The sequence below is a fragment of the Orbicella faveolata genome, unplaced genomic scaffold (assembly GCF_042242905.1).
Source record: "Orbicella faveolata isolate gen_17 unplaced genomic scaffold, um_ofav_v1 contig_26, whole genome shotgun sequence".
NCBI classification, from domain to species: Eukaryota; Metazoa; Cnidaria; class Anthozoa; order Scleractinia; family Merulinidae; genus Orbicella; species Orbicella faveolata.
The window spans coordinates 19,179,245-19,207,103 of NW_028301554.1; the positions used below are offsets into that span (position 1 = coordinate 19,179,245).

The window sequence follows — 27,859 nt, forward strand, 5'->3', positions numbered from 1 at the left end:
TTTCTTCTTTGGTTAACACAGGAAAAAAAAACTTTTTTCTTGAACCTGATTCCCCCCGCAGAGAGGCACATGGTGGTTTGACACGCTTTAACCATTCTTCACGTTGTAATGGCTTTGATTTCCTTTTTCTACCCCTCTTAATTTTGAACTTTTTTTTTTGTTATTCGTGAAGAAAATGAATAATCATGAAGAACAAACTTCCGACACAGCGAGAATTCACATTTTGACTTAACCAATGGTTCTTTCCACATAATATCTATCAATAATTTAACAACTGTAGACAACCAAGAGACTCAGTGTTCTCTGGGCCAGAAGTCAACGAGGCGCAGACAAGGTGACTGCCACTCATAGCAGTCTTTTGGTTTTAGTGTACACTCCAAAGGGTAACAGTCAGGACAACAGTCAAATCAAGCCATTTTCATTTACAGGGCACCTATTAGAAAATAACCCAGCGACGAGGGAATGACAAGATTCGCGCATTTCCAACAGAACAGTGCCTTCTGACAAGCAAGCAGTACCCCACAATGAGTTTATATACGGTGTTATTCGACACTCAATCGGGGTTTTCAGTCTCTTTTTATCGTCATCACCTTATCGTTTCTCCACACCGCAGCTCTGAAGTTCGTACCCTAGAGAGACGTACCGACGTTGGTCTAAGACCACCACTAAGTTTGCTCCTTCAATCAAACGAATGTGAGGATTGAGAAGAGTCGAATCGAATTCATGTTCTTTTCGACTCGGCCTCGTCTCAACCGTCTTTTAGAGTCGCTTACTACCTAGAAAGAAGTCTTAAGACCAGTTAGCTGCTTATGTCTCACAGTGTTGCCATTTCCAGCGATCGGATTCATGAGAGTAGCCACTGTAAGAGAGGGGGTGGGGGGGTGGGGGGTGGGGGGGGGGGGGTTTGATCGCCCGACATAAAATGTCTGACATCATTATCAACTGTAAACAATATCCTGAACGGCACTGATTTACCGATCAGAATAATCTACGGCTCCAACAACTGCACTATGGAGAGCCGTGTGCTTGCTTTCTATAGAAAAGACAGCAAGAAATATCCCACATGACAGCATTCTCGTCCCTTTTCACTAATTCAAGATTGCTTTCATTCTCCAAAATACCACTAGTTGATCTCGAACTGAAATGGTTCGAGTACAGCGCAAACCATGTAGTGTTGAGAAAGAACGCTTGAACCCTTCAGGTAGCTAAAAGCAGCATGCAGACTGTAAACAATAATGAGTTAATTATTGTCAAATATACATGGCTTGACAATGGATAATTGTATGTTTTGTTAAGAGATTACAATATTCTTCTAAATAACATCTGCTTAACCAAACAAGCGACGTTCACAACGACCGTAGAAAAGAGCTAACATTAAATCACACAAATACATTGTAATTATTGTAGGGATTTTAGAAATATATCCGACGACCATAATTAATTTGGTGTGAAATTCATCAGAGAACGAGGGAAACGTAACGTTTAAAATTTAAGTGTAAATTGAAGAGCCTCTTGTGTTTCTAAAATTATGCTCACTTGACTTCTGCAAAAATAAAAGTAACAAACTTGAACAACTCCAGTTTTATTTTCTACACTGCCACGTTTTGTTCTGTAACTTAACATTTCTAAGGAACCTTATTATAACAGTGAACAAGCGGCCCAGCGACGACGTGGTCAATGAGTACTTCTAAGTTGGACACTTGCATAGGAACAAGCGTCACTACAATAAAAACGTTTGAATCATTACGAGCCAATGTCATAAGTTAAAACAATGTGAAATAATTTTTCAGCTCTTATTGCCAGCTTTGCAACAGCACCAGACTGTAGACATTTTTGCCTCCCTTGTCTAAATCCTGCTACAACCATCCATGAAGAATTTATGTCATTATGTCTTGGTTTCAGTCTTCGTCTCAGCACTACTTCCAGCAGAAACTTCCATACTCTCTCCTCCACTCTCCCCTTCCCCCTCTTTCTTCTCTTTCTTGGCTCCTTCCTCCCCCTGACCACTGTCCTCGCGCCTTCTCTTGAAGCTTCGGCCTCGACCGCGCCGGAATTTGGACGCGGGAGGCAGCCGATCGATTCCGAGAACTTTATGTAGTTGTCGGAAAGCCTGAAGTCGTAGAGCGTGCTGATGGGAGAAAAATAAATTGTCAGTTACGGATGTGATAGTATATTCAGGTCACATTAGTATGTCAAGCAAAATTAAAGAGGCCTATCAGGCTCATTAAATCAGTTTTTTCCCTCCACCAAGTGTCAGGCAAAAATCTGTTCATCATTTAGGCCCTGCACAACTGACGCAAAAAGTGGAGTCTCTTGAGGGGGACCTAAGAAGCTCAAAAGATCAATTTGCTCATTACCCTCTCTAGACGGTAAAAAATCCTTTGGACGTAAAATTCCTCATAGCGTAAACCAACCTGTGCAGAAGCTGTCAGATCTTCTCTCTCCTGCATTGAAACAGCGCTTAAGGCATCTACAGTGTCCTTTTCACAAGGATCACACAACCCTGCACCACCTGTAGCACAGACAACAAAGAGAATTAACGTAGTAAATGGTTTGAACCCAGGGGTATCAGTAGTTCGTCTTGTGTGATCGTCCGGGTGAGAGTGGTTCTGGAAAGAACTGTTGTTCGTGACAGACGTTTTGACAACCTGAGCGGAAGTCATTTTCAGAGTCAAGTGAATAGCGTTTGTCAGTCAATGGTGTTAAAAGAGAGTCAAATTTCAGTTGAACATTTTGTCAGTGGCTTTGTTGACTACACGTACCTTCCAGGAGAAGACCACTAGAAATGCATTCCAATACGCGGCGGAAAGCTTCACCGGGTCCCAGAGGCTGCTGGCTGCTGCTGAGTGCCTTCTCTACCAACAACTCCATAGCCTATCAAAGAGGAAACATTACAAGAACTTGTAAAACTTCTTGAACAATTTTTGGGTGCTAGAAATTGATGCAATAAATAAACGCTCTGTATGCAAACAGTGGAGGAGTGGAGGTATCGTAGTTAGTACGCTTGACTCCGGATCGAGCGGTCTGGGTTCAAGCCCTGGCCGGGGACATTGTGTTGTGTTCTTGGGCAAGACACTTTACTTTCATAGTGTCTCTCTCCACCCAGGTGTATGAATGGGTACCAGCAAGCTGGGGGTAACTGGACTAGAAGTCCGACTAGAGTAGAATCACACCTAGTCGCTTCATGCCGCTGAAACTGAGATAAGCACTGGCTTGATAGACCACTTGGCTTGTATACAGCCTTTACGTTACTACCCTACCAGTATGCAAACAGTTCTGAATATTATACTTTTTCGTGACTACTATAAACAAACAATAACTTACCCAATTGTTGAGAGGAGAAAATGCTGGAATCCTCTGGCACAGATCACGCATGACGCGTATAATGATGACACATGACTGTAAGCCATTTGCCTTTGCCTGTGGAAAACGATGAAACAAAGTCAACAATGATGGAGAGAACTCTTTAATGCCAACGTTAAATATATAACAGCCCAGGAATTGTTAACTTTACTGTACAGCGCACTTCAAGCAATAGCAGGGTATCAGAATATATTTTCCCACCACTACAGTTCTCATACAAAAGCTTTAAACCAGGTTCAATTCTTTCATTAGCCTGATTGTCAAGCAGTAGGAGATCGCTAGCTCTCGCTCACTTGGAAGTGAAAGCAAGTGACTGTAGACTGCCTGAGAATCAGACTATCCTTTTACATGTATAGGGAAGTATAGTAATATAAACACACTGAAAAAGTTAAGAGGCGGGGGGCAGGGCAAAGGATAAAAACAGCTCTGAAATTTTTTAATAACGATAACAAATGTTCCATGATCACAAATAACAGAATGGAACCTTCCAGTCAAATATGTTTATATGATGAAGGTTGTTCCACAAGATCTCTAAACGCATACACGACAATGCCGATCTGTATTAGGGGTAGTAGCAGTTTGGCACTGCTTGATTGAGGTTTATGGTGTTTCAGCAAGACGAAACAAGATAACATGAATACATGTTTGTGCTGTTTCCTTTAGTCAAGCGGAAACATCTTGAGCTTCAATCAAGCAACCATAAACCATCATTACTGATAATACCTTTCGACATTGTCGCACATGCTTTTATGCTTTTGAAGGACAACCTTTCTCAAAACAGCTGTGTAAAAGTGCATGTTAACACCAGTACTTGTACTATCAGTTAAATTAATGTACATGTACGCAAAACAAAGATCACATTAGCAAGGCTACTCTATGCTATACTTGCAAGATTACAGGTAAATATCAAGAAAATTAATGTACTGGAACAAACAAACAGTGTGTTAAATATGCTGTCATTAGAAATAACAAAAGACTAAAAGACATCAACTAAGTGAACTACAACGAACAGTACACTGCAAACCAGCACTTCACAAGAGAATGAAATGCTCATTTACAAACACATAAAATAAAATCAAAAGTAGCATACAGCGGAAAACCAGAGGAGATGGCATATCTCTTCTGAGGTCATTGTTTTCCAAAGAGGAAGTGTCACATATTTGCTCACAATACATACCTTTGCCGCACTTGCAACTAAAACTGCTCAGAACATACATAGCAACACAACCAGTGCTTTAGTTAACATGAGAAAAACATTATGGTTGGAAGCAAATCTAACAAATGAGATGGCCAAAAATAATGCTATGTTTAAATAACAGAGTGGAAATTTTCCTGTAAAGTTACATGTATCTTCTTGGACAGAGAATAAGACAGTTTTAGCCAATTATAATTACACACTTGATGTTTTGCTCTGGTCTATGCACTTCATAGAATGTAGGGGAGTGTGTAGCAACTTGTTGCAGTCCAAACTCTTAAATTAGATGTACTTCCAACAGCAAAATGATATAATAAGAGAGAATGTGACAATTCCTCTTAAAACATACAGCAAATGAGCCGAACCTGAAACCATTTAGCATGTCGTAGCGATGCCAATGCAGCTAAGCATTTTGGCCTGTCCAGCACTTGAGGATCGTCTTCAGCTACGGGTGAGAATCGGGTGGATAAGTAGGAGGTGGAAAGATTACCCCGGTACATCCCAATACTGTCAACAACTGTCACACAAACTATCACCCACATGCATACATCATCACATGTGTACACACTGTTATATGCCTTGGAAACCACAGTGAAAATATGTTCCACGAAAAATCAGTTAGATTCAAGCCAAAGCAATACAAGCAACAGCGCAATGAACCTAATGTGTTTCGTTTTCAATATAAGGAATTTACAAAGTTAACTCTTTTACATGGAAACCTCATCATTCCTCTCACTATTAAGTTGTAGAACAAACTCTATTGCTTTAGGAATATACATGTACAAAAATAAATCCAGGAATTAAGTTCAAAGTTGTACAATGAAACATTCTCCATTTAAGACTGGTACTAAAACAGAGTAACTGGATAAAAAGTCCAGAAGTTGTGAAAAACTTTAAAATAATTTGGGCACGTTGTCATGCGCATTGAACATTAGCACGGCCATCCACTGGCCAACAAACAAGCGACAACAAACAACACAAGGCCGAGTATCTTTCCACCTCCTTCCTCCACGCTGTAGCATGGACGGAAGACATCTGAGTGTACAAAAATTACACAGAGAATTCTGCAGATTTGTAACAACATCAGAATGATTATCAAGCACAAGGCTGATAAGCTTTGTGCACAGGCATTGCTTCCAAATAAACGTTAATATCAGTATTAATTCTTTATGGGTGCCATGAGAAGTCTTTTGGACTTTGGAGGAACAGTAAATCAGTGATTGTCTTCCTTAAACAAAATTTCTCATGCATAACACAACGAAGGCAATGCCAAAAAAAGAACCTTTGCATTGTCAATGAATTTTGGAATGTCACAATGCCAACAATTTTGTAACAATGGTAGAAATAGATCTGAAAGTTGGAAAAGGGAAATCTAGAGGAAATAGAATTGCTGTTCAAACTGAACTAGCCCCAACTTAGCAAATGTCTTTGTATGTCAAAAAGGCTGTGAGAAACTTGGTAACAGTGAAACAACAAGTATTTTGATGAAGCCACAAATACTAGCATACATTTGCAGTAATAGGCAATTTGATTGTATGTTCCTCAAAAGCAAAACCAACTTTAAAACAATGGGGCAATACATGTCAAAATTTAGATTCCCCAAAACAAGAGACAAATATTTAAGTATAAACCACAGGGCCCTTTATAAGATCTGTAATAAGCAACCACTGCTCGAACAGTGGTTAATACAATTTCCACAAAAATATTTGTTTTATGAAGAATGCAATAATAAATTTTGCTAGTCGATTGATCAAAATTTGCAATCAGATAACACTGGTTGGCAATGTTTCATCTTAGAAAGGACTTATTAAGGGCCCTGTGGTTGCATGAAAGGACATAAAAACATCTACCATGTTCTGCCTCCTCTCCCTCTCGCATGACAGGTGATGTCAAGGTGATTGTCACAACCACCTTAGGGTCAGTTGTAGTGACAATTTTTATTGCAGCTTCCTCATATGCCACCTTAATCTCATACTTCTCTTCTGTGACTTTCTGCCAAACAAAAAGAGAAAAACCAGTATAGAACTTTTAACATGGTTGTGACACCAAACACAAGAGTCTTAGAAAGCACAAATGCCGAGACACTGCTCGCTGCTATTAACTTGGCAGGGAATGCTTTCTTCTCCCATTGGGGTACAACACATTTAAGACTCTGGCTGACAACCTACATAGGTCTTCAGCTGTCAATCACCTTGCACTCAGAAAGTCTGCCTCATAAAATTTACTTTGTAGAATTCACTGAGCAAAAATAATACAATTTTATCTGATTAGCTTTTATAATATTGTTTTACAATATTGACTAAACAAGCAAAAAAATAGCTTACTGTGAGGTGAGCCGGTAAGAGCTCAGCAACTCTGTTCATTAACGTCTTTGTAGGTTTATCTATGGTGAAAAGGCAAAAACTTATTAACAGCATTTGCATAGGAATAAAATTTAACAACAAAACTACAACATTAAATAAACAAACAAACAAACTAACTAACTGACAAACAAATAAATAAACAAATGGGTATAGTCAGTGGCAATCCACAGAGTAGCTATTTATCCATCAGTTCCAGATCAAATTGAAATTTGGAAAGTTTGAGGAAAGGTAAAAAAGAGAGTTTCTTACCATGACACAACACAACTAAATCAACATCAAGGCGTTCATGAAGTAGTAAACCTTTGGCAAGTACACCAACTCTCATGACGCCCTTTAGAGCACCTAAGAAAAATAAAGGATAAGTTTCTAGAATGTTTCAGTAACATTACCTGATGTTAAATTATTGGAACCTACATGTACATGTACTAAAAAGTTGATGAAGTTAACATGTTATTTTGGTCAAATCACTGTACGTACAGAAGGAATGCAAAATAATATTTACACATACAGTGGGACCCGCCTTATGACCACCTCATTATTAAGGCCACTTTATTCTGGTCTGAACAAAAGCTCAGTCAGTCTTTTTTTTTTTTTTCATTTAAAGAACCCCTTCGATATGGCCTCCCAGTTATATGGCCAGATGTTTGCGGCCTGTTGGTGACCAGATAAACAGGGTTCCAGTGTACTCATTCAAGTTTCACTTACGCGGTGGTGAGGATTGCTTGCTGGGATCCTTCTTATCATCCTCTTCTTTTTTCTCGTCACTTCCTTCATCAGACTCCTTAACCTCCATCTTAACTTCATCTTTGGCTTCTTCTTTCTCTTTTTTGATTGCAGTTTCCCCTTCTTTCTTAGGCTGAGCAGCAAGGTCTTGCTCGGCAATCAGGTCTGAGACAAGTTTTAATGCTTTTTCCGAGGCGGACACAATCTTTTGAACTGCTTGTAGTTCTTGCTCATTGGGATAAATTGCTGAGTGTTTGGCCATCACAAGGCGGTCATCTGGGGTGTCATATCTTGGGCGGGGCATAGGCTGTGGCTTAAAAGGAACAACAGCTATCATTAAAACTACACTATTATGACAATATCACCCAGAAAAAAACTCATGGGGAAATGAAAAACTGAAATGTTACAAAATAGTCTCATACAAGTCAAATAATGACAAAGCTGCTGTTTGCTATGAAAACATTTAAGTTAATTTCAAATTTTAAAACATCCAATACTTGAAGTTCATCTCTCAAAGAAATGCTCACAAGACAAGGTTTAATATGTTCTATAAAATAGTAGAATTTCATAGCTGCAGCATATTGTATTTTAAGACTTCTTCCATTAATTCACTTCTACTAAAGACTAACTCCTACATGTAAACTTTCTTTCTACATGTAATTACATGTACATACAACAGTAGAGCATAAAGCAGTGCATGGATTCTCACCGGCACCATGTCACCAACTCCTTCCATAAGGGGCCGTGGTCCCATTGGACCTGGTGGGCCTCTTGGTGGTCCCATTCGGCCAGGGGCCCCCCATTCAAAGAACTCTGCCTCATAACGACGATGTCTTTCCTCTTCCCAAAATCTCTCCTCCTCCACTCTCCTGTAATACTCTTCTTCTTCCCAACGGCGTATTTCTTCCTCATGCCTTCCCCTGTTGACATGCAAATAAAACTTGAACACAAGCAAGGAAAATGGAATATTTAAAATTTCTAGCCTATATATCAGACAAAATAATTAAGGAAACATTATAATGAAGTTCAAAGCATTTCAGATAATTAATTAACTTACTTTTTCCACTGCCAGTATTGCTCTTGTTCCCACTGTCGGCGAAACTTGTCTTCTTGCATTTTGCTGAGGCGGCCACGGCCACCTGGTTTTACATCAACCACCAGATCAGGTTGCACTTTTTTCTGAAACCACATTTAAGTTTAAAATTCTTCTTGTCTCAAAACGTTGATTGTGTGTGCACACTGCTTTCTAAAAGATCACTAATTAAGCAGCAAAACATTCCAAGAGCCTTTGTGTTTCTGCTTAAATTACTACTATAATAAGCACCCAGACCTTACAGTACCTGAATCTAATTAATTACTTGTGGCTTATTCTTGTGTCCATATGAACATGCTGCACATGATTTCACAATTTCAATAATGTAAGGGTAACTTCTTTTGACAGAATTTTTAACCAATTAATTTGGATGAGCATAACCCATAGTTTCAGAGGAGCATTCAAAGCTCAATAAAGTCTCGGAATCAAAGAGAAGATTGGATGCAAACTTATCTATTCACAACAGAGAAATAATCTGCAGTACGAGTAAAACTAAACATACATGTACTATTAAATTACCTTGTATGACAAACGATGTCGTCGCCCAGCCAGATGAGCCTCTTTGGCATTTGGATCATTAAACTTGCATTCACACAACTTGCAGTGAAAACTGACAACTTTCCCGTCATCATTCTTGATCTCCTCTAAATATTCACCGCCTGAAATAATATTGTAATTAAGCAAGTTAGTGAAAGAGGAACCAACCATACACTCAAGAGTAATTTTAATTTATCATTGCAGCAATCTGAACTCTTTCAGTTTCAAGCTTAAAAATCAAGTATTCTTGGTTTTCATACGTCATATTCCAAAATTAGAAATTATCTTAGCTTCTGAGGTTTTAGTTTCACCAGATAAAAGACCCTATAGGAATGTGACATTTGACAATGTTTTAGCTCAACAGAGTTCTTCTTTTTGTAATAGAGCACTCCAAGGTTTTGCGTTGCGTGACATGAAAATGGCGCCCCAAAGACTGTTGCATAGGTCAAAGGATGAGTTATCACTTTAGTTTTTGCTAAATAAATGGTGCTTGTACTAAAAGAAGCATTTATTTCAATGTGTTGGAGCTCTAGAGTAAAAATTTTCATTTCAATAGCAAAACTCAACCATAGATGTTTTTGTTATTTTATGGCCGCCATGTTTGTGTCCCTCCGAAGGGCACAAACATGGTATCTCCATACAAAGCTCTGACTATAAATTTGGGTGACACACTTCTGTGAATAACGGGGTAATGAAAAACAGCAAAAACCTGATTCTTGGCGAAGTTGTTTATATAGCAATCATCTTTCATATCCCAGATTCTTGAATTCATTCATTGAATGGTTATGATTTTTAGTTCTGATCACGACTGGTGAAAACCGAAAATTAAATAAAATTGAATGTCACATGATCCTTTTTTTTCTTTTCTGAGAATTTAACAACCCATCAATGTACACAATTTGGCGACTCTCCTCACATCACCCATCTCTTGAAAATATGCTGCTAATTGTAAGGAGAAACGTGCTGATCACTCTCATAAAGAGTTAGTACACAACATACCAACAATCTTGCTCTTGTCCACTCCAGTATAATTTGCCAAGTCAAATTTCTCTGCAAATAAAAAGCATTCTCATCATTAAAGAAATAACTGAGTTAAGAGCAGCTGCTCTGGCACACGCATCATTCACAAAACCTGGACCCCATGTTGTGATCTGGGGAAATTTCAGCATTCAGCATACCAGCAACTAGACCTAGGATTTCCTTTCTCTGCAAGTAAAGGGTGATCATCTGTGAAAAATTCCATCAGAGGAGACTCTGACAACCAATTTAGGAATGCTTGGAAACCGTAGTTTCTATGACTCAACTGCTCTTTATTCTTCTACACCATTCAACTGTTACTCTCCATTGTCCATGAAAAGGCTACATGTACATGCCATAGCTCAGTCTACAAGCAGTTGCTTTGAACTGAGTTCTTATTCATGGTTGTAAAAAAGAGATATGAATGGTTTGATTTTGTTTCTGCCACCTGCAGAAAAGGGAAACTCTGAATACTACTTAAGGTGGCTCCCTATAGTTTTATGATCGCACGCGCGCGTAGGACGAAAGCTCAAGTAATCTGCGCGCGCTCGAAGGGAAACGTCAGTGTTTTTCAATATTTTATTACGTCAACATGAGCACAACAAGAAAAACTGACAGTAAATTTTCTGGCGTTTCCTTTGGTGAAATTCTGGAAAACTTGGCACACTGGTAGTAAATGTTTTACTTTAGTCGGAGCTCGTTTTTCAGAGAAATCTATCAGACCAGTTTTTTTGCAGCGGTAAAAGAAGTAAATTTGCAAAATTTGAAAAACCTGTCTTTACAAACCCTACTTTTTTTGTCTTTAAAATTCCTATCCCGCAGGAAGCGATATGCTGTGAAAATTTGGGAAGATTTCACTGAAGGAAATTCAAGAAAATCGCAAGTAAAGCCAAAGAAAAGTAAACAACATATGTGACCCTATTTTGGAAAAGGTGGTTAAAGGTGAATTGTCAAAATGGCGTTTAAACGCCTTAAAACGAAAGTGTTTAAACCCATTTAAACGCTTTGGATACATGTTTAAACACTATTTCTGCGCGTTTAAACACTAATTCTGCGCGTTTAAACACCAGTGCAAAATTTTCTCTGTTTAATACTCCGATAATTATGTTGTGGTTAGTTTACGAAGCTTTTTGCGAATGAAATTTGCTCATAAATTAGAGGTATTGTTGTGTTGGATTGTGACGAGCGATGTTTCCGATTAAATTAAATTTTCCTCCATTGTGGCTGGAAGAAAGTGCACAGATTTGCAACTATATATAGTTCGTGTTTGTGTTTGACAAATTTGATCTGCATTCGAGACGTTGGTTGCAATTGAAAAAGACATTACAAGCTCATTCTCATCAAGATTTTTCAATGAAGGAAAAGCTAAAGAAAGAGAAGCAATAACAAACGTGTTTTAGGTTAAGGTCGCAAATTCCTTGATTCTATTTAGTAAACATACCACTTAAGATGAGTCCTTTTCATCTCAGTTATCCAAAAAGAGAGGTATATATGTATATATGCAGCAAACATTTGTAATGGGCAGACTTCGCCTTCATCCTCCACATGTACATGTGCACTGTAATTTGACGCGAACGTATCGAGAGTGCGTGCGAACGATCACGAACCCGATTTCTGTCTCAACAATCGCCCATTTTTCGAGGAGAAAATGCAAGTTCCTCAATTAACGCCGAAGTTTTCCACAATTCTTTTGCGGAATGCAACCAGCGAAAACTGCACGTTTTTGAGTAAACGCTAGTGGCAACTGAACGAAAAAGAATGGACGAGGAGAATTGGGGCGATAATTGAATTAATCCCGGCTTTTCTTACATCTTCTGTAAGAAGCTTAAGCGAGAATACAAACCACTTCAACTACCTTCTCGTATTGCTTCAAATTTTTATTATTGCTTCAAATATTGCTTTCTAGGTTCGACTGAATACATCATTTAGCATTACAATTCATGTACATTTTGTGGATTTATTCAACTCTGGTTTGCGTGTCCCGGGTACGTGATATCTATCTCCTTCAACAGATTCTGATCACTTGAAGAACCTGTGGTCTAATACTTTATTTGTTGTTATCATCTGTTCCATAGCTTCGATGGATACCTTGAGCACTAAAAACAAAATAAAATTCAAATAATTCACACCTTAGCTTAAGGTCCTCAAATGAGACTGACCCAAAAATTACAGTTTTATACATCGTAATACATTGAGAATTTGTCTTCAGTCTGTATGCAATGGTTTTCGATAACTATACATTATCTAAAAGTTATATGTTTTTCGATGTCTACATTAAGTGGGTTGTTTATCCGAATAAGAAAGAAAGTAATGTAATATTAATTCACGTATACCTTTATAAGTATTTCGAAACTGCTGCTTAAAAGGGTGAACTCGGTTATCGTATGGGTCTTCACTATGCTCAAACTCCGTCTCATACATACACACGGCACATTCCATCTTGCTCAAACCTGACTTCAGTTTTTCCAAAGCTTCCAACGCCACGTCAATGGGACGCAATTCATCCTCAGATGACGAATTGTGCAAAGGGGAATTCTTTGGGGCATCCATGCTGTGGTTACCTTTTTTTCAAACCAACTGAATGTGAGTAATTCTGAGATGAGACTATTTATATTTTTTGCCACACGCAATAGTAACCTTTATGTTCGTGCCTGCTCAAGACTTGTGAATCATTAACACTGACGAGACTCGCAAGTTAACAAGCGGTACAGTCTTGGTTTGTATTATTTACATTGTGGCATTCAACCCATCATCTAACCTTCATAGAAAAGTTGTACATAATATCACTAATTAATTTTTATTGTGGCAAGAAGTGATCTGACTGAACAGTTTCATGAGCACTGCTGACAGGGCTACACACTTTAAGTCAGCTCGGAAAAGCTAAAATTCGCACGCACTAATTACCTGACTCATCTTCACTTGCTATCAATGACACAAGCTTGATGTAAAACAACGTAATGATCCACTAATAACACAAAATTTGCACGAAATGTGAAAGGCCTTCGAGGGGTATAAATACGCTAATTTACTTGGATTCTTTACAAACAAAGCTGCTATTGACACCGATTTTGACCCAGAAAAGGTATTCTGCCCCTTTGCGTTAGCGCATTTCTCTCTAACCACCGATTACTACGAGTATTACTTATTAATTTTTATTGTTGCACAAAGTGGTCTGACTGAACAGTTTCGTGAGCACTGCTGACAGGGCTACACACTTAGCGTTTCACGCAATAAAATTATCTGACTCATCTTCACTTCTGACAGAGGCTTGACGTAAAACAACAGGATATTTCAATTCCACATAAAATTTGCACGAAATGTGAAAGGCTCCCGAAAGGCATTGATTTTCTAACTTCTTTACAAACGAAGCTGTTATGGATTACACTTGTCTAAACTCCTCAAACATTTCTGCATCATTTGCCAACGACCTGCAGTTAGCGGAGGAACTTTACTTTAGAACTAGGGATCGTGAAATATCTGATAACGATGAAAATGAATCGTCAGATTCAGACCGTGAAGAGGAAAGCGATGAGAACTGCAGTCAGGCTGAATTTTCCCAACATGCTGACACGATTGAATGGAGAGAATCAGACGTGATTGAAAATCAAAAAGTGGAATCTTTTCTCAAAGTAGGCTGCGGATGTTTACAGGAAGCGGAAGGAGAAAACTGCAGCAACCGTTTTTCAGTGGAAAAAGTACTGAATCATCGACAAATTTGTCTTGAAATGTCGTCCTCAGAGTTGGACATGGTGGTACTAGCACTGCTCGAAGCATGCACCAGGCAAGATGAAAATTCCCATTCCAGCCGGCAAACGACAAAAAGAAAAAGGACCCGCACATATTTCACTTTTGAAGGTAAAATGCACTTTCTAGTGTTTATTAGTAAAACCCTGTTACAGTAAAAACCCACAGGTAAAGAACCTAGTGGTTTAAGAACCTGCTGGCAGAAATCTGCTATTTTAATACGCAAAAATATAAGAACCTACTTAGCCAAGCAAGATCAAGCAGGTTCTTATAATTATGTGGGTTACAGTTAAGTTATTACAAACATTTTAACGGAGCGTGACTTTGAAATTGCAAATTCATATTACAAGAAAATACATAACACAGTTGTGAATAAATACACTCTATGTTCAAGGACCAAAACCAATTTTATTTATTTGTCTGGTAAGCAATAACTATATCTCCTTCATATAAATTAAGAGCCTAATTAAGAACCTATTTTGCCAAACTTCAACAAAATGTAGGTTCTCACAAGCGGATTTTTATTGTATTGCATAACGTTAATTTCCCGCAGACGCCTTTGCAGACATCATTGTTAGTGTGTAGATTGCGTATAACATCGCCATTTACCATGCTTTAATTTGCCGGTGTTTGCAGGTGCTCCGATTTGCAGAGAGATGTTTTTAGTTCTTTATGGAATAGGGGTAAGGCGCCTGGAGAACTTGAAATGGCACTACAAGAATCATGGAATTATGCCTCGTATCCATGGTAACAAAGGGAAAATGCCTATTAGAACTTGTTCAATGGACACCCTACAACATGTAATCACTTTCCTTGATAATTATGCCGAAGAGCATGCTGTTGCTCTTCCTGGAAGAGTTCCGGGATTTAAACAATCCGATATTAAATTGCTTCCCTCATCTGCAACTAAAGCAAGTATCCACAGACTTTATGAACAGTCAGCAGAGAGCGCTGGTCTACCTGTAGTTTCATATTCTAAATTTGTAACTATGTGGAATGAGCTGCGGCCACTTGTAAGAATAACAAAACCAATGACTGACCTGTGTCACACATGTCAAAAAAACAATTCAAACATCTACCGGTCAGCTAACTTGCCAGACGAAGAAAAGAGCGAGATTGTACGAAAGCAGGAGGCGCATTTACTGGATGCCGAACGTGAGAGAAGCCTTTACAAGCGTGTATGCGAAGAGAGTAAGAGCAACTTAAAGCCGATACTAAATAGTCTAGACTTTAACGAAACAAGAACAGCCTGTTCATTCAAAGGGAAAATGCATTATTCTTTTGATTATGCCCAGCAAGTTCATTTGCCCTCAAACCCCATGCAACCTGGCCCTATTTATTTCAAAGTACCAAGGAAAGTAGGAATTTTTGGTGTCTGTTGCGAATCGTTGCCCAGGCAAGTTAATTTTGTAATTGATGAAGCAGGCAGTGCGGGAAAGGGTGCAAATGCAACCATAAGTTATCTGCACTATTTTTTCCAAAAGCACGGCATAGGGGAGACAGACGTACATCTCCACGCAGACAACTGCTGTGGCCAAAACAAGAATTCGTATGTCCTGTGGTATTTAGCATGGAGGATAATAACTGGTCTGCATCAGTCGTGCGTGTACAGTTTTCTAATTGTTGGTCACACTAAATTTGCATGCGACTGGTGCTTTGGCCTTTTGAAGCAATCTTTTCGAAAATCTTTCATCTCCTCACTCTATGAGTTTGCATCAGTTATTGACAGGTCCACTGTTAGCGGAGTAAATGTCACACAACTGTGCTCATTACATGATGGTTCAGTCATTGTTCCAGTTTATGATTGGGTCTCATTTCTCTCTGTGTATTTCAGAAAATTCAAAAACATAAAGAAATACCACCATTTTCAGTTTAAAAAAGAAGACCCAGGGGTTGTTTTTTACAAGCAATTTTCAGATAGCACTGAAGAAAGGTTCACTTTATTGCGGGCTGAAAATGATTTTCCCCCAGCTGAACTGCCTACTATCCAAGAACCCAAAGGCTTAGATCATCAACGGCAAATGTACCTTTTCAATGAGATACGACAGTTCTGCAAAGAAGGAACGGAGGATCTCATCGCTCCTGAACCGCAGGGAGATCCACACACCAATTAGATGATGTCTGACATATCTTTTTTTTCCGTCATAACATTTATTTCTGTTATTATTCAGGGGCATCACAGAAAGTAGTTACTTGAATTACAAATGTTAAGCACTCAAGTGTACTCAAAATGTAGTGGAAATGATAAGGTGCTGTTTTCAGTCACCTAGTTATAATAGGCGATACGTCCGCTTCTGTATTGTTGGGGTCGGACTGCGCTTGATTGACTTCCTAATAAATTTCATTATACCAAATGCCTGTGTATTTGTGCTGAGTTGTGTCTGTAAACCGACATATAACCCACAAGTGATCCTTTGCTTATTAACGCGCTGCCCTTACATCAAGTTTCGCTGACTTGAAGGCACAGTATCAAACAACGATACGTTGAGTTTCGTTTGAAACGTCACATGTTTCGTTAGGCATGGTCACGCACTCCTGGAGGCTTCCTAACACAACATAGTTCAAAGTCACTGGGGACTCGCATTTAATAATGAATGAAAGTGTAATCCTCGGAAAGGTGCCAAGCGTTTGGCTCAAATTCATTTTTCAACCGAAGTAGTGGTAACCGTAACTTTGCCCAAGGGTGTACATGTAGAAGTCTATGTTTCCTATCTCAAATGTACTGAATCGATCGAGTTCTCTAAAGAGTTCTGCTATTGCGTGAGCTTTGCTTGTTTGTGTTAGGGATCAATGTATCATAGACAAGTTTACAAAATAATGACGCATGTAAATTCCCGTTCAACAAGGTGCGATTTGACCTACCAATTGGCACTAAGTTAGAGCCCGTAGTTACGGGAGCTGTTTTTGGCAATTGTGGGTGTTCAGCTTTACCCCATCCCCCTTCCCCAGATATCATTACCAGTAGTTTCTCAGTTCAAGGATCACAATCGTGATGTTTTGGTTGGCAAGGATCAGCCACATGCAAAAATCTGTTACAACTTCCGGTTTTCGTTGCCTCGAAGCTTGCGAAAAAATATACAAGACTTTTATTTTAAGGAAAACGTTACGAAGGAGGCGAATAAAGAAGGTGGATAATATACGTTCTCTCTGCTTGTAAGGAGTTTGAAGCTAATCTTTTCAGTGACTCTCTAGTCAATTGACATGTTTATCTGGGCAACAATTTTGGCGGAAACCACGTACGCAATGCGTTTAACCGCTGTGAAAGTGATAAGCAACTGCTTCTTGGTTTTAAATTCCAGTGAAGGACAATTTAAGGGCCTCTTTGATACTACTCTTAAAAACTAAACTTTTATTGCTTCAGAGTTGGACTATATACAGTTCTGTCGTCTGTTTTAAAACTTGCTAAAAAATGTTGTTCCTCGACATTTGACATCAATCCTTTTACAGATGGCCCTCCAGACAGTTTCCTCCCTTTCCTCGGCTGCCACGTCAATGGGATACTTCTCAAAAATAATTCCTGTCAGCACAAAAAAAATTGACTTCTAAGACATTTGTTTTGTAACGTAAGTATTCTGTAATTGTGATGTAATATATACAGAGTAAATAAATTACTTGTAAGACATTTGAACATATTTTAGATAGTCCCACTATACACAGGCGTTTTACATACATAATTTTAATTAAATTGTGTTTGAAATATGAGGAGATGGTTAACGTAGTCCGGCATAGGAACAGCAAGAAAATATGCACCGTCGAGGCATGAGGCAAGGTTCGTAACGGCAGTAGGTATGATATATTACGAACGTATTATGAGAACGTCCTTGTTTGAATTCTTCCAGTATACCAACTTACTTCTAATAAGCGCCAAGCGAGTCGTGTCCAGCTTTGACTTCCCTTGCGACCCAGTGCAATTGGCACCCGTTAGTTCCTCTTTGGTGAACTTCACAGCTAACAGTTTTAGCGCTGCTTTGTGCCGTTGTGGAGTCCTCTCTAAAATCGTTGCTACGGTCTTCTTGCTTGAAGGTGTTAAAACTGCCAGTGTTGGCACCTGCGCAGTTGGTACAAGCATCGAAGGTGCACATGAGCTTGAAATTGTTGAACTGGGTACCCCAGTCACCTATTGTGGAACAAACAAATGTCAAGATTACAATATTTTCCACACCAGTTACTCTCCTGCATAAGTCTAAATATAGAATAAAACTCGATAGACATGTACAACTGAAAGCTATTCGTTTCACTTAATTTAGGAATACCGAAGCTTGAGGGTAACAAAGGAATTGAAAGGAAAATGTTAAATATATGAAGAGCGTAAAATGTATGAAAAATACTTACCGAAGGTGGAGTTGTTGGAACTGGAAAACTTTCTAGTCTTCCTACCCGCTCTGCAAGGTTCTCCAGCACCGATCTGGTCTCCATTGTAAAAAGTGCCAAGTTTTCTTCTATCCTTTTAACGGTCTACAGGAGAGAATAAAAGGTGATAACTTATTAGCTCAAAGTCGGTGAACTTTTTAAGTCCCCTTCTTTACAACTATCCACTTTGTCAAATAATAGACAAGGCAGCTCCTACAAGCAGTAGCAGTACAACTAAAGAAATAATAAAAAAAAACCCCGGAAAGTACCAAGATTTGGCAAGAGCAATTGAAAAGACTAACAATGACAAAAAAGCAACTGCAACAATAACAACTACGACAATAACGACAGCAACAACAAAACCTTCATGAGAGTGTCGGGGGGATTTAGCAATGCTGCTAACTGGGGACGCAACATAAAGGAAATTATAAATGTGAATTAAATAAGTAAATATAATTATAGAAAGTGTACAAACAATTAATCTTAAGAGAATACCGACTTACATTCCAGACTTGCCATGGGGAAGGATCTCGGCTATTTTGGACCTCTGAGCCTCTTGCCTCAGGCAGCCATGCTGAAGAAATTGGGGTCGATGTTAATGGCCATTGCATTAGATCATCCATTGTGCCAACTAAGCCATCGTCAACATCGTCGTTACGAGCTAGCAGATCCTGGAGCTTCTTCAACTGCTGGTCGGTCTCTTCCTTTTCCGCTTGCCTTATTTGTTGCTGCTCCCTCTCTCGTTTCCTGATGTCTTCTTCAGTTTCCTTCACTTCTAATTCTCCTTCCACCTCCAGTTTCCTGATGTCTTCTCTTTTCTTTTCTTCCAATTCTCTCTCCCACCTCTCGATCTCCATCTCTCTTCTCCTGAAGTTCTCTTCCCTTTTTCGTTCTTCCAATTCTCTCTCCCTCTCTCGTCTCCTGATGTTTTCTTCACGTTTCTTCACTTCTAATTCTCTTTCCACCTCCAGTCTCTTGATATCTTCTCTTTTCTTTTCTTCCAATTCTCTTTCCCGGCTCTCGATCTCCAGCTCTCTTCTCCTGAAGTTTTCTTCCCTTTTCCTTTCTTCCAATTCTTTCACCCGCTCCCGTCCCATGACGTCTTCTTTCCTTCTCTTGTTTTCTAACTCTCTCTCCACTGTTGCTCGTTTGTTGGAGTCTTCTTTCGCTGCTGCTGCTGCTTCTTCTACTTCTTCTTCTTCTACTACTACTGCTTTCTGCTCGTTCTTCGCCTTCTCTACCGTTTTACTGCCGTCACCCTTACCGGACGCACGCATTCTCTGCCAGGCCAATTCCGTCTTCTTCCTCTCATCAGTGTACTCTTTGTACAGGTCCCTTTCACTGACAACTTTCTTTCTTTTGACAGGAGGCTGTTCTGGCTCTGGCTTTTTCGCAGCTTCCTCCACTTCATTCTGACTTTCAACTTGTTTGCTCTTTGAAGCAGTAGCTGGTTCTGGCTCTCGCTCTTTTGCTGACTTTGCCAATTCCTTTTGACCTTGCATGCTTTTAGTCGAAACTGTCAATTAATCAGATGAATGTACATTTATCAAAAACCGAGTTGTTAATAAGTACAGTTTAACCCTAAGGCGCACAATGTAATGGGGTTCCCTTTGATATTCACATTAAATTTTTTTTTAATCTGAAGGGTAAAAAACATCAATTCATGTGAATGGCTGTCGAATTTTTTCAAAGATGATTGCAAGAAATCTCGCGCACTCATGGGCTAATTTTCATTGTCATTAAGCGGACAGACTTAACTTAAGACTATAATTTATGCGAGTGAGAGAAAGACAATTTGACAATTTGTTATTGTAAAAGACAAATTGACGTCAGTTTTTCATGCTTCTGTACTGTCCTGCGGATCCACTCGGCTATCGTCTCCTAGATTTTCAGCTGCTTGACAATGTAATTAATTGTCAATAACAGGACAGACGCATAAAAAACTTGCCTTGTTAACAGCAGGCCACTAATAAATTTTTAAGAAAGGACAACGCTTTTCAGTTGTAAATGCATGTTTCGACAGTAACTTCTGTCACCATCAGTTACAACTAGAGTGAATTTGATATACAAGTTAAAGTACAAATGCAAAATTATTTCAAACCAGAGTGAGTGACTGAACTGACGCTATCTCGCAGGCCAAAAATAGTCTGATCAAATAAAAAGTAAATCAAACAAAATTCAACTTACCGTTTCGTTGCTTTTCCCACGGTAAAACTACAAAGGCATTGTACCAACGGGATGCAAACTTCACTCTAATTTTTATTCCAGCAGCGAGGCTTGCAGGGCTTGGAGGGTCGATTGTTTTCCTTGGCACATATTGCTCTTTGCCATTCCACGCACACTTAGTGTCCCATCTTATAAGCACCTTCTTTGCAGTCATGGTTTAAAATAACTATTTGTGCTTTCCACTCTGTAACTAAATGACTGAGGATATCGTATGGGTCGCAGAGGATTTTATACCATTGCAATTCTCGAAAGTTTTTCGACCTTTCTCAAGTAACGTGCCATCTTCCGGCATACCTTCACACTCTACATTGTGTGTCACGTTATAGTTACGTCAAAAACATTTCGCTGCACGAAACATTTCCTCGTGTACGCAAAAGTCTGCTACTGCTTACAAAATAGAGGTACTTTTTATTGACACTAATAAAATGGAGTAAAATGGTCATCAAAAGCCGTTTTACTATAGGAGCTACATCTACAGTAATCACAACCACCTAAATGTATTCTAATCACCCCTATCAGTCTTTAAAGTGTTTCCAACATAAACTACTATTAGTATCGTACAAATAGCTCAGTTATTGCTTGGTTTTAACACGCAAACCTGATGCCAAATATTTAAAATTTTCTCACATAGGCCTGCCCTATTCGTTAGACAGGTAATTATATTGTTTCCACTGCAGAGTTAGTCAGAATTAGCGTGATATTTTGGTGCTATATGTAGGTCTAAAAAGGCTCTTTTTTCTTGGTCTTCGATAACATTAAAAGCTCAATTTCTGAAGCTACGATAGAGTTGATACCCAAATAGCACGGCTTTGCTGTGGTCCCATAAGTATTTTTAAGCGAATATTTTGTTTTCTATGGAGCCCTTTCCTTCACATAAGCCTTCAAGTACAGTAACTTATTTCTCAGATGTCATGTCACGTTAAATTTATTACAGTTTCTGTACTGCAGGAAATGTTTATTGAGGGTGGTAAAGAGTATTAACGTGACTGGCCATACTTTTTACTCGTGAATCGTAATTTCGCAGGATTTCACTAGTGGCTTTTTCAACAATTCTGTCAAATGAAAATGTGACGTTTTATTCCACGTCTTCAACCCTTCTTTAGATTACATGTATTTGACACCTGTCATTACGTGAGTAAACATTGCCTGACCATGAAAGGCAATCCGCATTCGAACAAGGTTGTGCGTTAGGGAATTTCGAAATCTAATTAATTTTGTGAATATAGGAGAAACTTTTTTCGTGGTGCATGAAATGCGTATTTTTATTTTCCACGAATTGCGAAAGCAACTTTCTAATTTTCGTGACACGTGATCTAGCCCCCCCTGTTTATAACCGTCTTCGATGACCGCGCCGAAACAATTGGCGATTTCCTGGGCGTTTATTTCATGCCGCTTGCAAACGCGAAGACACATTCTTCTTACGTGAGATATTAGCCGTGGGAACAGGCAAATTTCATTGGCTAGTCGATTAACATGACCAATTATTCAATCTGTTGAGTTTGCATGGAGCAAGAGAACAACATAGTAACTGAGAGACAGCAATGCAATGCAACACGGATAGCCGATCCAAATCAACCTTGATGGATACAGAGTTTGTTTTTACAGCTTACAACGCTGCATGAAATAGTAAACTTCTTTCAAATAGAAAAAAACTGTGGTTCTCCTTAGCTTTACAAACATTATGCTGTGAATAACAGTTTCTGCCCTCTGTTTAACTGGGGAGAAGATTGAACTGTAGTTAATACTTGAAACTTGAGACACTCATCTGTCCCGGCGCATGAATTGAATCGATCACACGGAGAAACGGCCGTCTCCGCGTGATGCAAATACCTCACAAGACAACCAAAGAAAGACACAAACACACAGGTAAATCATTTAGTTTGATGCCATAAATATGAACAGGCTAATTAAAGCACAAAGGCTCCCTGTGATATCGCAAAATGAAAGACACACTCGTTCCCGCGTGTTGCAGAATTGTAGCAGATTTTACCTACGTGCAAATATTTTCGACAAGAAAATTAGCAACACAAAATTTTCGTTTCGCAAGTTGGATGAAGTTACGTTGGCGTAAATTTCACGGAAATGGTAATGTGAAGTGTATTGTGTATTGTCGCTGAAGACTCGTGCATTTGGCTCACTGTATAGACCATAACTTACATTACATTTTTAGTACGATATTAAGGAGCGTTCATATCATTATTTTGTATTTTCATCAAAACAATAAGTTTCCACTTTGACTGAGAATGATGGCGAAAATAAGTTTTACATACGATCCAGTAAGCCAGCTTGGCATAATAATTCTAATAACGCCATGATTTCAAAAGGCGTGGGAACGATAATGCTGAATAATCTGTCATAACAGCTTTACTATTAAATAAATTATTGCGTTTAAACGCTCATTTAAAGAAAACATTCGCCAAAGGAAAAACGCGCTAAAACATTTTGTAAACGCGTTTAAACGTTTTTTTAGCCCGTTTAAACGGTGTTTAAACACATTTTGGTCTGAAACGTGAATAAACGCGTTTTTCTCTTTTCACCTTTAACCACTTTTTCCAAAATAGGGTCACATATTTGTTTGGACATTTATAATTCATGACTAAAACCGGCAATTTGAACAGAGATAATGGTAAAACACTATTTAATCATTGCTTATTACATGTAATTTGTTTGAGAGGACTGGGTGTAAAAACGAATGCAAATGCGGCATTCAAAACATAACACTTGCAGGCACAACACCGTAAATGATTACCCTATGGAGCCACTTTAAAATCATTAATGTATTTTACCCTCATCCATGTCAACATCCTGTGCTGCTGCCGAGCCAGTAGTCAAATTACCAGAAGCAGCTCCTGATGGTCCAGTATCAGTCTTGATTAATCCTGTAGAAGTCAGTTTTGTGCCACCAACAAAAGTGATTTTTGGAGCAGCCATCTTCTTAGGTGGTGGTTTCCGCATTGGCCCTTTGTTGCCATTACCAGGTTTTTTGTCCCCATTTTCTTTCATACCCTCCTTGGGTTCTGGAGGTTTAATTGGTGTTGGCTCAGGAATGGGTTTACCAAGCTTCTGGTGCAGTTTTACAACCTACAAAGACATAATCCTAGTCTATGACAATGTTTGTGCTAAATTATTGGCATGTTTCTTTTGCTCCTCATACCTCATAACATAAAGAAACTACTGAACATGATTACTCTCCTTGTTCATTTTCCTTGACGCACAATCCAATTTATACAATGCACACATGATAGGTAAACAGCTAAGATGTGCTACAAAGTCTAGCATTGTTTGTTTGTTTGTTTTTTTTCAAAACACTGGACAAAAGAAAACATTTTGTTGTTACTGTTAATCTTTTCCTTCATGTTTGAAAGAGAATTTCAGTTTAACTTTCACAAAAGTAGACTGAAAAATAAAATGCAATTACCAAGAATGGACTGCAGGAACACATTAATTAATCAGCAGAGTTTTAAAACAAACATATAATAATACTTTATTGAACTGCATGAAGCTTGGTCTGTCAGTATTGGAGAACATACATTGCACATGTACGTCACATTCTCTCTTTTATTGCAGGTTTATGGCCCTTGCCGTAAGGTATCATGGTAGGTGGATTGACAGTGTTTGGAAATCGCGCTCTTACACTGGCGCTTTGAATGAAAACCCCATCAACCTATACATTTTCTGAAAGCTTCATAGTTATAGAATACAATCATATCTTTGAAATTTTCTAAAAAGTTATTGTCACAGTGATATTAAAAGAAATACCCAGAAACACTGCTTCGCTTAAACTGGTTCGCTTCCGCACGTAAATTATGGGAGCGGCGCGATTGACATCGGAAATGTTTTCTCACACATCTCCCTCAAAAATCATGTCTGCGATTTTCCAGATGTGGTTTGGTTTTTTTTCTACACCTTCCTAAACTTTGATATTTTTAATGTGGACGTTTCCTTCTACAAAAGAGGCCATAAGTTTGAAACGGAAGCGAAATTAAACAAAGCTCAACATGGTTTTTTGAAGGAGGTATCCTAGAACATACCTGCCAATTTTCAGCCTATTCGATTGGAAGATGCGCATAAATGAACTAAAAATGTTCATCCTTATATGCAGTTTTATTTTATCGAGAAAAACACGAAAAACCTTTTATGAGATTTGTATGAATAGGTGTTAAAAATCCCCTCCGCACTGACAGATGTTGGCAAGGGTCAGTTTACCACAACAATGGGTTATGGCAACTTGAAATACACAGACGACTAATATTCTGGTGCGGAAATCCACGTCGCAGTGAAGTCGTCCGAGAAGGGACAAACTACAAGTTAAACTGCCGTAATCTTTTACTTAAAAGATTTCGTCAGTGGCATTGGTATTATGTTGCTTAAGTTTAGGCTCCTTCGTTTTCAAGACATTTTTTGAAACCATGCCTCATGAAGCCAAAAACCAGGAAAAAGAGGAAATCTCAAGGTCTACATTGTCAACATCTACATCTGCGCTTGACTCTCTCATTGTGGAAGTTTCTGAATCGTGTCCGTTCTACAACACTTTTGTGCGACTAGCACTTGTTGTATTTTGTCCTTTAGCTTCATTGGCGGGACTAGTGTACTCGAGTTCCTTCAACCATTCTTCTTGGTTACAGTGCGACCCACGGTTGCTCAGAGCCAAAGATCTTGTTCGACGCTGAACCTGTGGGTTCCACCAGATTTTCGCCTCTTCGGCCTCTTCAAAGACGAAAATGGGCAAGAATTTTTTGTCCTGACATAAAGAAAATTTGACAAGAACGAAAGCCAACTTGCCATGAAACAACCAGATCAGGAACAGTTCGCGTGCACAAATGAAATATCAGACCGCATTTTTTGTAAAAATCCACCTACCATGATACCTGAAGTTCAGACCACAAACTTGCAAAGCTCAACATCAAATACACCTACTTCGTTCAAAAACACAAACAAAGGTTTACAGTCTCTTTATTGTATAATAGGCATGGAAGTACATGTACCTTTTGATGCTTTGACCCTTTAAGATGGGCAGCAAATGCATCCGTCCCTGTACAAGTAACATCACAGAGTTCGCATCGATAAGCATTTGAAGGTAGTGATTCTTTTTCCTTTTGCTTTGCAGCCTGTTCCTTCTTCTTGTGTTTTTGACCTTCTAAATGTTCTCTGTAAGTCTGAAAATTGAATTGAATTTCAAATTAATAGTTTTTCATTGAATTTCTTAGTATTGCTACCACTTTTCTTGCTGCAGTAATATGTCACGTAACATAGAAATCATTGTCATCTTTTACATTTGCTGCAGTGTAAATGAAAAGAAAAAAATAATAGCAAATGTTAAAGGCAGCAAGGAGACCTCCAAAACCCACCAGGCTTATAGTTGCTAATATAGGGTAAATTTCAAGTTTGCATGCACTGCATGACGAGTAACATGTTGCTGCCACTTGCAGAATGGTGGTAATGCATCTAACAACACTTTCCAACTTGCAATGCAACATTTTTACTGGCAAATTTGCAAGGAAAAATGTCGCCAATATTAGTTGGCCTGCATACTGCATTCTACAGTGAATAAAATATACAAGCTGAACCTGGTTTGGAATCTCACTCAAATTCAAACAAACCATAGTAACCTTGTAGAACTTTAATTTCACATATTTTAGCAGCTAGACGTGGTCAAAATTGAGAGCAAAATAAAGTTCATAAAATATTCAAATTGCAAAGAAAAAGATACAGGTACTAAACTGACAGAAAATTTAGGCCATAAGCGTCAATAGAGATTTAAAAAGATAACAATTTGACATTTTTCTACTTTGTCAAGATGAAATCAGAAAACACAGGTTGCAACTTTTATGTCCTTCAGTGACACACTGTACTGACAAACATCATGTAAGCTTTAAGTAGAATGTCAAAATTTAAAATATTTTGTTCCACTCACCTGAGGCCCAGCACAGCTTATCTTGCAAACATCACAGTAATGAAGCTGAGGCTGCTTAGGTGGTGGTTTTGGCTTCATCATAGGCTGTTTTTGCTGTCCGGCTCCAATCTTGTTCTTCCATCCTTGCCTTTGTGGTGCCTGTTGATGATGCTGCTGTTGAACAAAGGCCGCTGCAGCATTGTAAACAGCTGCTTCGTAAGCTTGGGGTTGATAATTTGCTGCATTCCCTGTCGAAGAACCGCCAAAACTGGATGTGTTGTAGGAGCTTGCTTGATAAGCGGTTGTTTGCGTGCGAGCGTTCGAGTACGGGTAAGCCACAGTCGAAGATTGCGAAGAGTACGCTTGGGTCGGATGTGTTTTAGCTATCACCGGCGTCGCACTCACAGAAGTCGGATAAACATTTGTCCCAGACGTTGGATAAGCGGCTTTGGTTGCCCCAGTGGTGTTCTGAGCGTAGTAAGCGCTTTGTCCACCTTGCACATTCGAGGACGGCTGTTGTGAATAGTAGGACGCCTTGGTTTCGTAAGCTTCTCTGTCGTAATACTGAGCGGAGCCGTGGTGAGCTTGATAAGCACCGTGAGTTGCTTGATAGGACGCATTTGCCGGTGGTGGTGGCGGTGGAGCATCTTGTTGTCTTGCCGTGTAGCCATAAGCACCTCCTTGAGCGGAAGATCCTTGCTGACCATAAGCGGTTGTACCAGCAGAATATGGCGCTTGAACAACTTGCCTCGGAGCCTGGTTTTGTGGCGGAACGTAGTGTCCCCCAGCGGGTGCAGAAGCTTGAACTCCGTAACCAGTAGTTCCTTGGGGTGTTCCGTAACTGGTTTGTATCGACGGATTTTGAGCTTGGGTAAAACCTTGGGAGTGTTGGCCGCCCGAAGAGTAGCCGTAATAATTGCTCGCGGCCATGTTGGGTAAAAGGGGAAGAAGGCACGTGTTCAGGACGTCAAACCGGCAAAGCGCAATGCGCAAACTGGACGCTACTTTCTTGAAAGCGAGGCTAATTGTAGGCACGCAATTCGTTCTCAGGGATTTGTTTTCAGTGGATAGACAGGAGCTCGGGGAATTATCCAGGGCGGAATGGACATTTAAAAGGGAACCTCGACTAAAAATAGTTTTGTTGTCAAATAATTTTTCATTCAGAGTTTGTGCGTGTAAAATGGCGCACGCAGTGACTTAAAAAGTCAGATCAAAAGCTGGACAGTGAATGAGGAAATTTTTTCAATATAAACAGAATGCCAATAAAGCAGCAATAATAAAATTTCGTGTTACCTCAGACTAAAAACCTTATTAATGCGTAATCACGCAAAAGTCTAAGGAAAAGGTCAGCAATT

At 39.2% G+C, this 27,859-nt stretch overlaps 3 protein-coding genes and 1 non-coding gene across 6 annotated transcripts; 1 reads left to right on the forward strand and 3 right to left on the reverse strand.

Annotated features, from left to right (window-relative positions):
• Window positions 1-1,566: 1,566 nt before the first annotated feature.
• LOC110042152 (zinc finger RNA-binding protein-like) lies at window positions 1,567-27,474 on the reverse strand. Of its 3 annotated transcripts, none has more exons than XM_089296302.1 (16): window positions 26,526-27,474; window positions 25,597-25,767; window positions 23,398-23,692; window positions 10,274-10,324; window positions 9,257-9,396; window positions 8,702-8,823; window positions 8,354-8,564; window positions 7,627-7,951; window positions 7,171-7,263; window positions 6,883-6,941; window positions 6,409-6,550; window positions 4,924-5,003; window positions 3,325-3,420; window positions 2,763-2,874; window positions 2,415-2,512; window positions 1,567-2,128 (listed from the first exon to the last, which is right to left on the reverse strand). In XM_089296302.1, exons 1-16 carry the CDS (start codon window positions 27,432-27,434, stop codon window positions 1,886-1,888), a joined length of 3,147 nt encoding a protein of 1,048 aa, XP_089152428.1. In that variant the 5' UTR covers window positions 27,435-27,474; the 3' UTR covers window positions 1,567-1,885. The 3 variants fall into 3 exon arrangements, 2 of the variants coding, with proteins under 2 accessions (XP_089152428.1, XP_089152427.1); XM_089296301.1 differs by having other exon boundaries at window positions 7,627-7,957; window positions 26,526-27,473; XR_016209250.1 differs by lacking the exon at window positions 4,924-5,003 and having other exon boundaries at window positions 1,970-2,128; window positions 7,627-7,957; window positions 26,526-27,473.
• Window positions 2,213-2,281, reverse strand: LOC149108432 (small nucleolar RNA SNORD57). Its single transcript, XR_016209274.1, has one exon. It is a non-coding gene; the product is annotated as a small nucleolar RNA SNORD57 (small nucleolar RNA).
• Window positions 11,394-23,390, reverse strand: LOC149108433 (uncharacterized). The gene is made up of 5 exons (XM_089296303.1): window positions 18,889-23,390; window positions 18,368-18,490; window positions 17,888-18,152; window positions 12,625-17,552; window positions 11,394-12,387 (listed from the first exon to the last, which is right to left on the reverse strand). The coding sequence occupies exons 1-4, from the start codon at window positions 19,885-19,887 to the stop codon at window positions 17,428-17,430; spliced, it is 1,512 nt and encodes a 503-aa protein (XP_089152429.1). The 5' UTR covers window positions 19,888-23,390; the 3' UTR covers window positions 11,394-12,387; window positions 12,625-17,427.
• On the forward strand, window positions 15,301-16,149 carry LOC149108434 (uncharacterized). The gene has a single exon (XM_089296103.1). It carries the CDS (start codon window positions 15,304-15,306, stop codon window positions 16,147-16,149), a length of 846 nt encoding a protein of 281 aa, XP_089152229.1. The 5' UTR covers window positions 15,301-15,303.
• Window positions 27,475-27,859: the final 385 nt, after the last annotated feature.

Bases quoted from the DNA above. Each gene is read 5' to 3' on its own strand.
- LOC149108434 (XM_089296103.1), top strand. From the start codon at position 15,304: ATGCATTATTCTTTTGATTATGCCCAGCAAGTTCATTTGCCCTCAAAC.
- LOC149108433 (XM_089296303.1), bottom strand. From the start codon at position 19,887: ATGCAAGGTCAAAAGGAATTGGCAAAGTCAGCAAAAGAGCGAGAGCCA. The intron at 18,491-18,888 runs GTAAGTCGGTAT...TCTCTCCTGTAG, and splicing joins CCCCATGGCAAGTCTGGAAT to ACCGTTAAAAGGATAGAAGA. The intron at 18,153-18,367 runs GTAAGTATTTTT...GTTCCACAATAG, and splicing joins TTCCAACAACTCCACCTTCG to GTGACTGGGGTACCCAGTTC.
- LOC110042152 (XM_089296301.1), bottom strand. From the start codon at position 27,434: ATGGCCGCGAGCAATTATTACGGCTACTCTTCGGGCGGCCAACACTCC. The intron at 23,693-25,596 runs GTACATGTACTT...ATGTCTTTGTAG, and splicing joins AAGGGTCAAAGCATCAAAAG to GTTGTAAAACTGCACCAGAA. The intron at 6,942-7,170 runs GTAAGAAACTCT...TTTTCACCATAG, and splicing joins TTTAGTTGTGTTGTGTCATG to ATAAACCTACAAAGACGTTA.